The sequence below is a fragment of the Cryptotermes secundus genome, unplaced genomic scaffold, assembly GCF_002891405.2.
Source record: "Cryptotermes secundus unplaced genomic scaffold, Csec_1.0 scaffold968, whole genome shotgun sequence".
NCBI lineage: Eukaryota > Metazoa > Arthropoda > Insecta > Blattodea > Kalotermitidae > Cryptotermes > Cryptotermes secundus.
Genome location: NW_019719376.1, coordinates 573,133 through 587,976, shown reverse-complemented (window position 1 = coordinate 587,976; position 14,844 = coordinate 573,133). Strand labels below are relative to the sequence as shown.

The 14,844-nt window shown below is 38.1% G+C and overlaps 1 protein-coding gene across 1 annotated transcript in view; it reads left to right on the top strand.

The window, feature by feature from the left end:
- Positions 1 to 14,844, top strand: part of LOC111865626 (DNA-directed RNA polymerase II subunit RPB1) — a 49,808-nt gene that overhangs the window by 27,964 nt on the left and 7,000 nt on the right. The window contains exons 15-21 of the mRNA XM_023853805.2: positions 3,050 to 3,272; positions 4,584 to 4,794; positions 5,491 to 5,741; positions 6,116 to 6,321; positions 8,550 to 8,813; positions 11,608 to 11,770; positions 12,277 to 12,506. Of these exons, the coding sequence (XP_023709573.1) occupies positions 3,050 to 3,272; positions 4,584 to 4,794; positions 5,491 to 5,741; positions 6,116 to 6,321; positions 8,550 to 8,813; positions 11,608 to 11,770; positions 12,277 to 12,506 (1,548 nt within the window). The remainder of the gene's footprint in view (positions 1 to 3,049; positions 3,273 to 4,583; positions 4,795 to 5,490; positions 5,742 to 6,115; positions 6,322 to 8,549; positions 8,814 to 11,607; positions 11,771 to 12,276; positions 12,507 to 14,844) is intronic.

The following is a 14,844-nucleotide window of genomic DNA, read 5'->3' as shown; positions in this document are numbered from 1 at the left end:
CCACAATAACAATGTCAAATGTTGACAGATTTTATGTTGAGGATTACTGGGTTTTTGGAATTGTTCATGGTCTGCTATTCTAGAAGGCACAAAAGAACACGTTTGGGAAACTGGGTTTGTTTCTGTCCTCTGGTGAGTTGTTTGAAACACCCATTCTGTTGGGTCCTTTTGAAAGAACTAACCTTACTCACTGAACCAGATGCCAGACTTCAAATGAGTAAATAAGAAGTGGAGTTCCCACAGTTGTTATTTTTTCATATACACCGCTGTCCAAAAAGTATCCAACTTTATTTTTTGTTGCTGTAAGTAATGGCCAAAGGGGTGATGAAATGGAGCGTAGTGGTAGAAGGGACTTTCATGCACATGCGTGATTTTTTGCTGACTTGCAACACTGCCGGATGCGTCTGTGGCTGCCAGATAGCAAAGTGGTGTAACACATGTTCATCACATTCTTGTTTCACTCAAGATGACAGAACGCTTGGAGCAGCGATACTGCATCAAGTTTTGTCAGAAACTTGGGGACCCAAGCGGAAACAATCTGCAAAATTCAGCAGGCTTTCAGCGATGCAAGGGGGCTCACTCAAATTAAAGAGTGGTTCAACTGCTTTAAAGATGGCCATGTGTCGGTGGACAGTGACCAGCATTCCAGGAGACTGTCAATGAGCTGAAATGCTGATTTCATTGAAAAAGCGCAGACACTGATCATGGAGGACCGTCATTTGACCATCCATGAAGTTGCTGATGAGGTTGGGATCAGCAGAGTGTTCCACAAACACAATTTTAACTGAGGATTTGGTCATGCAAAGAGTGGCGGCAAAATTTGTGCCTAACTGCTTTCGTCAGAGCAACAACAACTCCGCCTTGAGGTCGCCCAGGACATGCTGGAATGCGCTAACAGGGATCCTGAGTTCCTGAAGAGTGTGATCGCTGATTACAAGTCGGTGTATGGATATGACCCGGAAACCAAGGCCCAGGCTTCACAATGGAAGCATCCAACATCCCCGAGGCCCAAAAAAGCATGACAGGTTCAGAGCAGTGTGAAGATGATACTGAATGTTTCTTCAATTACTGGGGTGTTGTGCCTCATGAGTACGCACCACTAGGCCAAACTGTCCATAAGGAGTACTACCAAGAAGTCCTCTGCCATCTTCATGATGCACTTCAGCACAGACCGGAGCTGTGGAACACACGTAACTGACAGCTGCATCATGACGACTCAGCTCAATCATCACACCTGATCCAGGGTTTCCTGGCCAAGCATGCCATTCCGCAGGTTCGCCAGGCTCACTACTCTCCTGACATGGCTCCTTGTGATTTCTGGCTATTCCCGAGATTGAAGACACTGCTAAAAGGCTCCTGTTTTGACAGTCACAAGGACATCATACAGAATGTGACGGTGCAGCTGCACGCCATTCCAAAAGAAGCCTTCCAGAATTGCTTTCAGAGAAGGAAGGACCGCTTAGCTAAGTGTGTGGAGTCACGAGGGGCCTACTTTGAAGAGGATTGGGTATTGTAACCACCCAGATACAGAAGTTTGTTTTCCCGGCCCAAGGTCGAATACTTTTTGGACAGAGTAGTAGTGTTCTAAATAACACCTTTTATATCCCAGAAATATGTTAACATGATTTTGTCAGAATAGTGCGAATGTGAAATTTATACTTTCTGGGGGGCTTGGATACCAGCAATCAGTACTGCTCAGGTTACTCTAAGGTTCAAAATGGTGGATACAGTCTTTTTTACTGGTTGTGATAACACATGAAAAAGGGAACATCTTCAGATTTGTATTATGACAGAAGCTGAAATCAGTCTGTTCGGTTTCACTTCAAGTTTCTGGTTGAGTACCCATCTTGTGCTTGCTTTTTGAAACCCCAGTTCATCATGGACAATGTGCTGAATGGAACCATACCTTGAATCAATTTCTGTGGCTCAGGGCTGGGTAGACATTTGCCCAGAAAGTCCTTGTCCAGAATGCCATGATCAACTTTATTTAATTTTACAGTTTTCTTAGTACGTACTGAAAAAATAAAAACACTTTTTAATGGATTAACTCCAACTTGAAACTCAATAATTTTTATTTCAGAATTTATGCAGCAATATATGATAAATAAATTTTCAGAAAATTATTCTGTATTAATATGAAATGATGCATGGAGATACTAGTTTAGTTAATAAAAACTCTTTTTAACACTACATTGAGTCTCCTGTTTTTTTTTTTTTAATTTCTGTGTGTAATTGGGAACTATAAACCTTAATTAAAGTGAGGAGTGATGTTAGGAGTCAAAAGCAGTATTTTAATCTGATGGTATTCCTCTTCAGGAAGGCAGATTCATGAAGGTAAGTATGATGAAGAAGGGTTTTTAATAGGACACTTTTTGAGATTTTGATGCTTTTTGTTGTTCATCATATTCCAGAAACAGAGTTCAGAAACTTCTTTAAATTATAGGTAACAAAAATATCACTGTTCCCTTATGTATCGACAGTCCACTCAAAATTCCTTTGTTGTCCACCAGAAAAACATGATCCACATTTTGCCTAGCCCTGCTGTTGCTGATTCTTTTGGTTTATTATAATACTTGTCATGACAGCATTGATGACAGTGCATGTACAGTGTATGTATGTATTCCAGAGTCACTGTACATTCATCTTCACCAGATTTCAGAATGTCATCCACACTGTTCATATCATCTTCAAATTTCTGAACTCACACATGCACTTTACCTTTTGCTGTTAAACCATTACTGTTCATGCAGACCATATAGCGTTAAGTTTGGTGTGCAGGGATGATTTAAAATTATTCCTGTAAACAGATGATTTACTTTACATTGTTGCCAGGTGTAGCCATGGCTACCAGGTTATGCATTATTGCACACAATTCAACATTTTTGCTATTTAATTTGAGACACTTTTCATGTAATGATAAAACAGCTTTATAAATGGTGTTATGAAATCTAATGAAAAACTATGCAAGAGTGTTTGTTCTGATGGATTGTTGATTTTCATGTATTATATTTGCAATGGCATTGTTTTTCATACATTCTTAACTTTGCAGGTTATTGCTTGTGTGGGTCAACAGAACGTTGAAGGTAAACGTATTCCTTTTGGATTTCGGAAGCGGACGTTACCCCACTTCATCAAAGATGACTATGGTCCAGAATCAAGAGGTTTTGTAGAAAACTCATACCTGGCTGGGCTTACTCCTTCAGAGTTCTTTTTCCATGCTATGGGAGGAAGAGAAGGTCTTATTGATACAGCTGTTAAGACAGCTGAAACAGGTAAGTTCACTGCTAAGCAGGCACAGTTACTGATAGAAATGGAATGTCTGAACTTCAGCTACCTACTTGTTAGCCTTATTCCCTTCTTTGAGTCATTGACTGCCAGAGAAACCAAAGATAGAAAGCATTCTCTAGTCTCCAAGTACATATTGAAGTCTGAAATTAAACTCTCTAGAAAAATTAAACAGAACTTTCTTAAGTTTCCAAATGCATATTCAGGCCTGAAATTAACTCCATTTTGTATGTGTTTGTCTTTTGACACTGCACACACCAGTCGGTTTTCTAAACACATCCCCTGGTTAATTTGGAGTCCATTGTATCTGCCGGAAATCCCAAGGTTGTTTGATTGTAAGTTCTGTTGCACAGAAGAACTCACGGTACTTTTTAGATTACCTTCTGGTGATTGCAGGTCTAGATAGCTTGAAAGCAAGAGTAGGCATATGAGATCAATATGCTCTTTGAGTGTGGTGCCTGCATACACACATGTCTGGAGGGCTGGGGTGCATGCACTTCCATTTTAACCTGTGAAGCAGGTGAACCGTTTTCATAGAGCTTTGTATTAACATTATACCATTAGGAGGCTAACCCAACATGTGACTTCAGTGTAATAACATTTTGTATAACTCATAAAATACTCTTATAACAATCTGTAGAACTGAATAATATTTGAAATAACATATTTTTCAAGCCAAATTTCATATAATCATTAATAACTTGTGAGGTGGGAGTGGCACTAGCACAGCTTTATTTAGGGTGCCGAAATGATGTGGCATCTTCAGAAACTATGCAACATTATTAAGGTAATATTTCTTTGCAGACTATAGAATAATGTTTGCTGCCATGCAAGGTTTGGGAGGAGGGGAGGTGGTTGTATGATTATAAGCTAGGTACATGAAATTTGGTAGGGAACTAGATTTTAAACTTGCCTACAAATTATGTTTGAATTACTGTGTAAGTGGTTAATTACAATGATGCCATATAGTCTAGTACTACCATACTGCATGCCGTCACACCCCAGAAGACCCTTCAGACCCCTTGAAAATGTGATGAAGATACCAAATTTTATATACCATCAGTGATTTATTATTCCTAGATAGAGAACTGCAAGAGCTTTGAAGGGTTTAGACTTTTTTTTTTAGTACCCTGCTAGGCTGGTTGATTGTGGTTTACTTCCAAGTACTGGAAAACTGAAAATGAATTAAAATTTTGAATTGTTTGCAGATCCCTAATGACAGTAATTATTAACTTGTTTGTTGTAACTAGATGTGAATAAGGATCATTTGACTCACAATTGCAAATAATATTCTTCAGGATATATACAGCGTCGTCTCATCAAGGCTATGGAGTCTGTCATGGTTCATTATGATGGAACAGTTCGTAACTCAGTGGGACAGTTGATTCAGTTGCGGTATGGTGAAGATGGTCTTTGTGGAGAAACTGTTGAATTTCAGAATCTACCCACAATAAAATTGTCAAATAAGTCCTTCGAGAAGAAGTTCAAATTTGATCCAACAAATGAAAGGTAAGCACCTTATTGATCGGATTGTGATCATGAAGAAAGCAATATCTGGAGGTATTTTATGAAAGAACAGAATTTCTCAGCTTTTGTTTCAGACAGTGCTAGGAGTTGTGAAGAAATGTAAAATGCTTTGATTTTGAGACATAAACTTACAAGACATACCCAAGTCTAATTGTACCATATGCTGCACATTTACTGTATTCAGAGACCAGAAATAGTAGTGTTTACACTGGACTTCAAAGCCGTTTATTAAAGTGAAAATTCATTGAATTGAAAAACTGTAACCTGTAAGGTGTTGTTGATTCATTACTTGCATTTATATCTATTTAACACACACACAAAAGGTTAAACCTTAGGGGAAGTAAAAATGTGATATTTAATTTTTCCCCCCCAATATATTTTGTCTGAAAGTGGGAATGTGGAAATTGTGCATAGACATAAATTTTGTGAGTAATGTAGTGGTTTTCATCAAAATTCACATATACTAGTTTTCTTTATTTGTTAATTCTCACATGATCATTATGAAATATGGATTCTACCTTATATTAGACTTCAAACAACATAAGGCATTTGTGAAATAATATTTCAATGCAGTAAGGTGCAAACTTCATGCCATAAAATAGTAATGCTGAGATTGTGGCATAAATGAAATCCATTAAATATTAAACATTTTAATGTAGTATGTGTTGCTTCTTGCAGATACTTACGTAGAATCTTCAATGAGGATATTCTGAAGGAACTCATGGGTAGTAGTGATGTAATATCAGAGTTAGAGAAAGAGTGGGAACAACTCATGAAAGATCGTGAAGCACTACGACAAATCTTCCCCAGTGGAGAGAGCAAAGTGGTATTGCCATGCAACCTGCAGCGTATGATTTGGAATGTTCAGAAAATCTTTCATATTAATAAACGTGCACCTACTGACCTGAGTCCACTAAGGGTCATTCAAGGTAATTGTGATGTTTCTCTTTGTGCTACAGGACTGTATGGCAGGGATTACTATATTTTTCAAGGACTGAAGGGATTTTAATATTACACCCTTTTTAAGATTTGTGGCAATGGAAGTTTCGATTGTAATTCATGCTTTTATCTCTGGTATTTTGTGGAAGCTTTATGTTGTCATTCAAAAGGAAAAATATTGCATTAGTGCATAAATCTTACTGTGACATTGAATTGAGAGGTCTTGAATGATACTGTTTATAAGCATTTATAGGATAAAATGGAGGACAGCAGTAATTAACCAAACACTGTGTGCTACGTAATGAATGGATGTTTATTACTATAATTTAATGTCTTTGTAAATTCATATGGCTTATGTTTACAGGTGTAAATGATCTTTTGAAGAAGTGCATCATTGTGGCTGGTGATGACCACCTGAGCAAACAGGCCAATGAGAATGCAACTTTGCTTTTCCAATGCCTTGTGCGCTCCACTCTCTGCACCAAATGTGTTTCTGAGGAGTTCAGATTATCTTCTGAGGCATTTGAGTGGCTTATAGGTGAAATTGAGACAAGATTTCAACAGGCTCAGGTATAAAGGACGACCATTTTTTATTAATATAATATGTAAACAAGACCAAATATGGCTGTGCCATACTAGAGTATTTAATTCACACTTGTACAATGCAGTGCTAAAGAAAAGCAATTTTCTCACAAAAATACAAGTATAGAGGAATGACTGAAGAATATTTTGACATATAATACTGAATAACACTCAAGAATGATGTTGGTACTTAAGGTGGTAATTATGAATGAAAGTTAAGGTATATAAAACATTTTAAAGTAATAGTTTGGCATCAGAGCAGAGACTTGAGATGCACTGCAGGAGACATAAGCAGATTACAGTCGGTAGACATGTCTCTGAACAAGGTGACAACAAATTTTCTTGAAATGTCAGTAATTTTTAACATTTTTACATGGTGCTGTACCCAGAAAACTGTACAGTGAGTATACAGGAAGATCTTACCAAGTATTAAGAAACAAAATAAAAAGGCTGAAGTTTGATACAGGATATTGTGCAAGATGTGAAAGCAGAGAAGCTGAAAGGATACTTCGTCAGTTTAGGGTATGATGTATTGGCTAATTTTATGTAAAGACGATGATAGAATACCTTTAACAGCCTCAAAGATTTATATTAATAATATAAATAACCACTGGGGAGACCAAGGACAAGATGGAGTGAGAAAGGAAAGAGTGGACACAAATCTGGGAGTACTTGTGTGGACAAATAGAAAAGAATGGAGTTCTTTGAGGATTACCCATTTTTCTGGATGTTAGTGAAGAAAGATTGTATTCAGGCTATGAATTTTAGCCATAAAATAAAAAAGGTGTAAAAAGAAAGGCAAAATGAATCATCATACCCTTTATGGTGAACATGGTGCTAGATTGAAAAACAAGTTACAATACAATTTCAGGACAGTATAACAGTATGATAAGTGGGTTCAGGGAACTGTACATTAAATTGTATGTAACATTGCCTTAATACTTTGCAAGAAGCTCCCACTCTTACTGTGTGCTGTATGTGTAGAATTATATTGGGTGAAGCATGTCAGAAATCTTGTGCACTATAGTTCCTGCGGCTGTTCTGTCTCGACATTTAGAATTTATAAACCACGAAACACATAAATTAGTAGAAGGTCGTAAAAGTATAATAACGTTCATTAACTCGGCACTGAACACATGTTGACAGGACCAGTCAATTAAATGGGACTAGCAAGTGTTTCTTTTTTCTACTACAAAAGTTACAAAATATAAACATTGCACCTATGCCATGGGATGTTTTTGCTGTAAGTTCATGGTACATTCTGTGTTTTCTGCAGCTGATAAATCATTTACTGTACAAAGAATCCCCTTCTCTGAACGTGAGGTTTGTGTATGATAAATGATACAAAATCCGTCCCAAGTGCAAACAGTATATATTATATGTCGTTGATCTTGTTCTCCTCTTACGTTACTCTTACTCAGTAACGTAAGAGTATACACCTGATGATGGCCGTTAGAGGCCGAAACATGTAGTGTAGAGGAGAACAAGATCAACGACATAATATATATTGTTTGCACTTGGGATGGATTTTGTATCATTTATCGTGTAGAGTGCAACAGAATGCTTAAATATAATATTTGTGTATGATATTCATTAGAACCTGATGTTATAGTTCAGTTAACACATCACAAGGTTTTTCTTCCTGTTTATCCTCTCCTAGGTGGTGTCCCCCCCCCCCAAGTCTTTCCATTTGAGTCTGTTGGGACATATGTGCCACATGGTTATATTTGCTATATCTGTTATGATCTGTATGTCCCACAAGTCTACATCCATTCCATTGCAGTCCTTTTTGTAAATTTTTAAAATCACACTTCAAAGAGTTAAATATATTGTTTATGTCAGTAGGAATGATTAAGTGGTAATGATGAATAAAAACTGGCAATTGTGTACAGTTCTCACTTGGCAATTTTTATAATCACCGGTTAGTACAACCAGATTGTTCATGTCTAGTGTAACACACATTTATTGCCTTATCTTGTATGCTGCCATATCATCCTTTGTGTAATCACCTCACCCATATTAGATTGAGACAAGAAGCTGGAAAGTTTCAGTAATTTTCATGCTTCATCTGTTTCTCAGTCTCATGTTGTCTGATCTACTGGCCTACACAGTTTATTTTTTGGGCCCTGTTTGTGATTTGTCATTCCTTTGAGTAATTACATATGTGCACTTTTGGTTTAGCCAGATACCAGAGTTATACCTTTTATGTGCTTTAGGTTAGTCCAGGTGAGATGGTAGGAGCATTGGCTGCCCAGTCATTGGGAGAGCCTGCTACACAGATGACACTGAACACTTTCCACTTTGCTGGTGTATCCTCCAAGAATGTAACACTGGGTGTACCCCGCCTGAAAGAAATCATCAACATCAGCAAGAAGCCCAAAGCTCCTTCACTTACAGTGTTCCTTACTGGTGCAGCCGCCAGAGATGCCGAGAAGGCTAAGAATGTCCTGTGTCGCTTGGAGCACACTACATTGAGAAAGGTAGGTACAGGCATGAAGATTCGGAAATACTTTACACTTATTAAAGATACTGAACACTCTTGTTGTTTATGTTGTGTTGGCTGTTTGAAAGTGAGGAAGAGTGCTTGTTTGGTAACAGGCCTACATTCACTCACATTGACTGAGTTTTGCTTGTGGCCTGCTTTATATTAGTTTCGTACTTGGCTTATTTTATTTTTTTCACCTGTTAAAGCTAACTTCAGTTTTCTTGTCATTAATTTATTGCCTGTCATATTTTTCATTTTGCTTTTTAATTATTTTTGTGTATTTTATATACTTGTGCTGACTTTGTAATTGTCCACTGTGCTGTTAAGTTTGCACGTAAATGAACACGAATTGAATTACTACTACTACTTACTAATGGAGCTGAACCCTTCTTGAGGCGCCACCAATTCTGCAGGTACTCAAGAATTTCCCAGCATTTTATGGAACCCAAAGGTTCATTACTGTGTTCACAGGAGCCCTCCACTTAAGGTCCAGTTTAATATTGTCCACCCACCTATGCCTTGATCTTCCCAGTGGTCTCTTTCCTTCTGGCTTTCCCACCAGTATCCTATATGCATTTCTCGTATCTCCCGTTTGTGCTGTCACTCAGTAGATTCATATCATTGGCATAGACCAGCATAATTTCAGTCCCACCTGGATTTTCTGCACCTTCCTAATGGCATATTCTGAAGCAAAGTTGAAAAGTAGTGGCGATAAAGCATCTTGTTTCAGACCATTCTGGATAGGAAATTTATCAGACAAATGTTTACCTAAACGAACTTTACTATATGTTTTGTTTAAACACATTTTAATCAGCCTCACCAGTTTCATGGGTATCCCAAACTGTTATCAGAATATTGTGCAATACTTCCCTCCTAACTGAATCATAAGCTTTCTTGAAATCTATGAATAGCTGGTGTAATGTCTCACTGTACTCCAATTTTTTCTCCAGTGTCTGATAAATGCAAAAGATCTGATCTGTTCGAAACCCACACTGATGATCCCCAATATTTTCATCTATATATGGACTTAACTTTGAGCGAAGAATATTGGATAAAATTTTGTATGAATTTGATAGCAGTGATATCCCCCGATAATTACTACAGTCAGTTTTATCATCCTTCTTGTGAACTGGTACAATAATAGACTCCTTCCACTGATCAGGCAATTTTTCCTTATGCCAAATAGAAGTGATTAGCTTATTGATCTTGCCTCCTGCTCAAACAAGTTCTGCCAGAATTTGATCACTACTTAGCGATTTATACCATTTCAATTTTGCAATAGCACTTTCAACTTCAAAATGGCTAGGATCGGGTACTAACGGCTCAGCTGTATGGATTTCTGCCTGCCTAACATCACTGACCTTAGGTACATTCAATAACAGAAGTAGTTCTTCCACCTATTCAAAATGTTGTGGGAATATGCAAGCAGTTCACCATTCTCATCCTTCACTAAGTTACTATTAGGTATTATCATCATCATCCTCATCCTCCTCCTCCTCAAGTCCATTACAATTATTCTCTTGCTCTGGAGGAGTTAAAATTGCACACACTACATGTTAGGATGCATCGTCTTGATGCTCTCTTTCTTACTCAAGTTTACTTTGGTTTGAAATTCTGCCCTTCTGTTCTGGAAAGTGTTGGTCTCCGAGTTCCTGCTCGTTATATCAGAGACTTTGCATTGTTCAGTGTTTGCTCCTCATGTAAAAGTTGTTCCTCTGCTAGATGTGCAGCAGCTGCTAATGTTGCTTGCAGGGATTTTGACATATTTGGAGCAAGGAACGTTCTCCCGAAACGATTTTAAATATGGTATAATTATAGTTAGTTAGTTATTGGAGAGGGTGGGTTTCCCCATGCACTTAGACCAGTATTGGTCCATTGTGCTTCCCTCTATGATAGTCTACCAGTCTCTATACCCTACCAATATTGGTGTGTACCATCAGTCCCGACCAAGCCAGCGAGTTCGGCCTCTACTGGCTTAGCGGTATCTATAATGCTTCCCCCATCTATCAGAGGCGTTAGAGACTACTGTTGGGCGGGAAATGTCCTTGAATTTGGCTCAGTGACCTCCTTAGGACACGGGACACACGGCTTAAAGTCCCTCCCGGAGGACTTGTTACCTGAATTTTTCTGCCCTTAAAACTTCGATGACCTCCGCTGGGTTTGAACCCGCGTACCACGAGTCATGAGGTGGGAACGTTACCTCTAGACTACGGAGGCCGCTATGGTATAATTATAACTATTATTATTTGCATGAATATAAAAAAACAATTAAACTCTATTATTATTATCCTCTCTGAATATCTGTCATTTTCATTTTACAATTAAATATTTATACGTTTCATTTCTCAGTTGTCAACAACAACTTAGATTTATGTAAATTAAATTATTATTATTATTATTATTTGTTTACTTATCTGCATTAATGTGTTTTTCTTCCAGTACTTGCCTGTAATTTGTCTTTGACTTTATGTTGTAATTGTCCATAATGTAATTACTTGAATCTGCACTGTGCTCTGTTTGTAACTGGCCTTGCAGCTGTTGACTTGGCACATAAATAATAAAGAATTATTATTAATGTAAGAAATCCAATATTAGTTCATGGGCCACAGGTTTCACAGTGTTGCTCTGACCTGTCACTAGATTTCCTTGACAGAACCTAAAACACACACTTCCAGCTTACCCCATTCAAACCTGACACCTGTGGGAAGAACCAGAGGAACTTCAGGATGTTTGGTTATTGGAAATGACAGGGATTTATGAAAATTAATATATTCATGTTCAAATTCTAGGTGACAGCAAATACTGCTATTTATTATGATCCAGATCCTCAGAACACTGTGATTGCAGAGGATCAGGAGTTTGTAAATGTCTACTATGAGATGCCTGACTTTGATCCAACACGCATTTCTCCCTGGTTGCTGCGAATTGAACTTGACCGAAAGAGAATGACAGGTCAGTCACATGTTGCAGTTAAACTGTACTTGGAATTACAGGATGTAACAGGTTTATTGCTACTAAAGCAAAAACCCATGACAGGACTGTATGCAGACCTCTTTGTGAAGAACTGTTTAACCTTCTCAGACCACTTACTGACTAGATCACCTCAGGGTAGTGGAATTCAGATCGCTCATTATGAATCAGTTAGTACAGCATTTCTGGACTTCTTGGTATCAGGTGTGGAATATGAATATTTAGAAGGAAGAGCAGTTTTTCGCATGATACAGGCCCTGTGCAGCAGCATTTACCCTCAAGCAGCCTTGGCATTTCTGGCACATGCAGTGGTTCAGTGATGTATCCCATGATCTTCCACCTGTTTGCATGTCTTGTTTCCTAGTGTGGTTTGTCTTTTATGTTTTCAAGTTCAGTGAAAGTATGTGTTATGATGGTTCATGAAATCTGAAGAATGCATCTTGTTAGACTGTTATTATAATGACTGATGTGACTAATCCCTGTTACAGACAAGAAATTGACTATGGAACAGATTGCTGAAAAGATAAATGCTGGTTTTGGTGATGATCTCAATTGCATTTTCAATGATGACAATGCAGAGAAATTAGTGTTACGTATCCGTATCATGAACAGTGATGATAACAAATTCCAGGATGAAGAAGAAACTGTAGACAAAATGGAAGACGACATGTTTCTTCGATGTATTGAAGCAAATATGTTGTCTGACATGACATTGCAGGTTTGTATGCATCTTTCATCCTCATTCTACCTGTTGCCCTTTGTCAGAAAGTTTGGATGATGCCATGCTTATATATTAATGAAGATAGCAGGCTTTCGGAAGTCAAATTTTCCTTTGCATTTTATTTTGTTTAACCCTTCAGCGCCGGGAGCATTTAAATCGCTTTTCAACTCCAATGCCGCGCGGCTATTTAACTAATAAAATCGGAGAATGTAGCACTTAACTTAAAGCATAATAAAGGGGGAAAAACTGGTGTTTTGTTTTTCAGATTTTCACACAACGTCCAGAGAAGTATATAGAATTAGAGTATTGATCCACACTACTTTAAAATTATTTTTGGGCCAGTAAGCGTATAAAACTTATGAACAGTAGTATTGTATTACTTTAAAAATTCAGCTGTGTGTGCTAGTCACGGAAACGCTCAATGCTGCCCTCATTTCCAACAGCATCAATCAAGGCACGATCATCTAACTCGTTTTCAGTGTCAAAATCCGAATCTGACAGACTTTGTTCGGAATCACTTTCAAGCAAACACTGTAAGTCCTCGTCACTCAACACAGCTGAACATCTCTTGCTTGCCCCAGCCATGGCTGCTACATGCAAACTGCATTAGCTATTTGTGGAACAAAGGGAACCTCAAGGAATGCAAACAATGCATTTGTTTATCATATCCAACAGCAGTCATATCAGAGGTCAACATCTCATCTTTCTTGATAGGTTCTAAACGTGGTTTCTCATTCCGTTCAAGAGGCAGCACTCATCACTGGCTGAATGGAAATCGATTTTGCTTCGACCAACACGCAGGGATATCACAGACTATAAACCTAGCATATTTAGTTCTTAACTACTCCAAGAGGTGGAGATAGATTTGTACGGCAATACTGCACCCTACATGGCGAGCTACAAAACTTCTTCAGAAACTTCAAATGTAAAAAAAAAAAAAAACCCCCCGGGAAGTTCAAAGTGGGATAACGAATATACGAAATGATAGACAGAAATTTTCTCTTTAATTTCATACCGAAAGTATTACTTTACATGAAAAGCAACGGTTCAAAATAAGAGCTGAAACTTAGCACTGCACAAGACGTACGACACGAGTCGCCTGGCCAGATGTGGCATTTAAATGCCGACTTGCGATGTACGTCGCCAGGCACTGGAAGGTTAAACTGCATAATGAGAAGCTTCATAACTTGTACTCTTTGCCAAGTATAATTAGAATGATCAAGTCAAGGAGGATGAGATGGGCAGGGCATGTAGCATGAATGGGGAGAAGGGGAATGCATGTGGGATATTGGTGGGAAAGTAGAAGGAAAGAGACCACTGGGAAGACCAAGACAGAGGTGGGTGGACAGTATTAAAATGAATCTGAGAGAGATTGGGATGCTATGGATTGGATTGATCTGGCTCAGGACAGGTACCAGTGGAGGGCTCTTGTGAACATGGTAATGAACCTTCGGGTTCCCTATAATGCTGGGAAATTCTTGAGTAGCAGTTTCTCAAGAAGGGCTCATCTCCTTGAGTTAGCTGTTTCATTTCTTTGGGGTCCCCCCCCCCATGTGGAAATTACTGTCCTTCCATGGTCTTGTATTTAGTTATTTCAAAATTATTTAAAATGGACATGAGACCTGAATATTCATGGAAAATATCAGTATATTACATAAAGAGACATGTAAACATTCAAGTTTTAGCATGAAATATTAGGATTGCACAAACAGTAATTTTCAGTTCATATTTGCCAGGATATTGGCTACCATGACTGAAGTTTGCATTGTTTTCCTCAGTCCCTCCAGGCCAATGCCAGAATAGCACCTCAGTTAGGGCATGACCCATTCCTTCCAAATCCTTTCCAATGCCATTTCATGCTATATAGTTTTAAGATGTGGCAGCATCATAAAATAAATCACAGAAAAAAGAATATCTTCAATTTTGCCTTTAACATGGCTAACTGAACATATTTTACTTCAGTGCGTATTAAAGTGATCCAGAAGATATTGTCAATAGGTCCATATTAATTTTCATCAAAAGTAAAAAATTGAACATTAAAATTTTCTGATCTGATATTGTGGAGTCTGTGTAGTGGTAGAATAGTCCAGTGTGCCAGCACTATCATACATCATGCACCTTTGTACTGAAATTTGCTATGAAAATAGCATGCATTTGATGCCCAAGATATATGTTACAGGTTACTTCCGATCTAGTATATTTTAAAATAACTTCTGTTTCCAGCCTCTATGGTTTTCTAACATGGACCTAATAGGAAGCACCCAAGGATGCTAATTTTATTCCATACTCTTGCCAGTCTGTGTGGTAGCCATGGCTGTTCAGACAGTGTGCAACT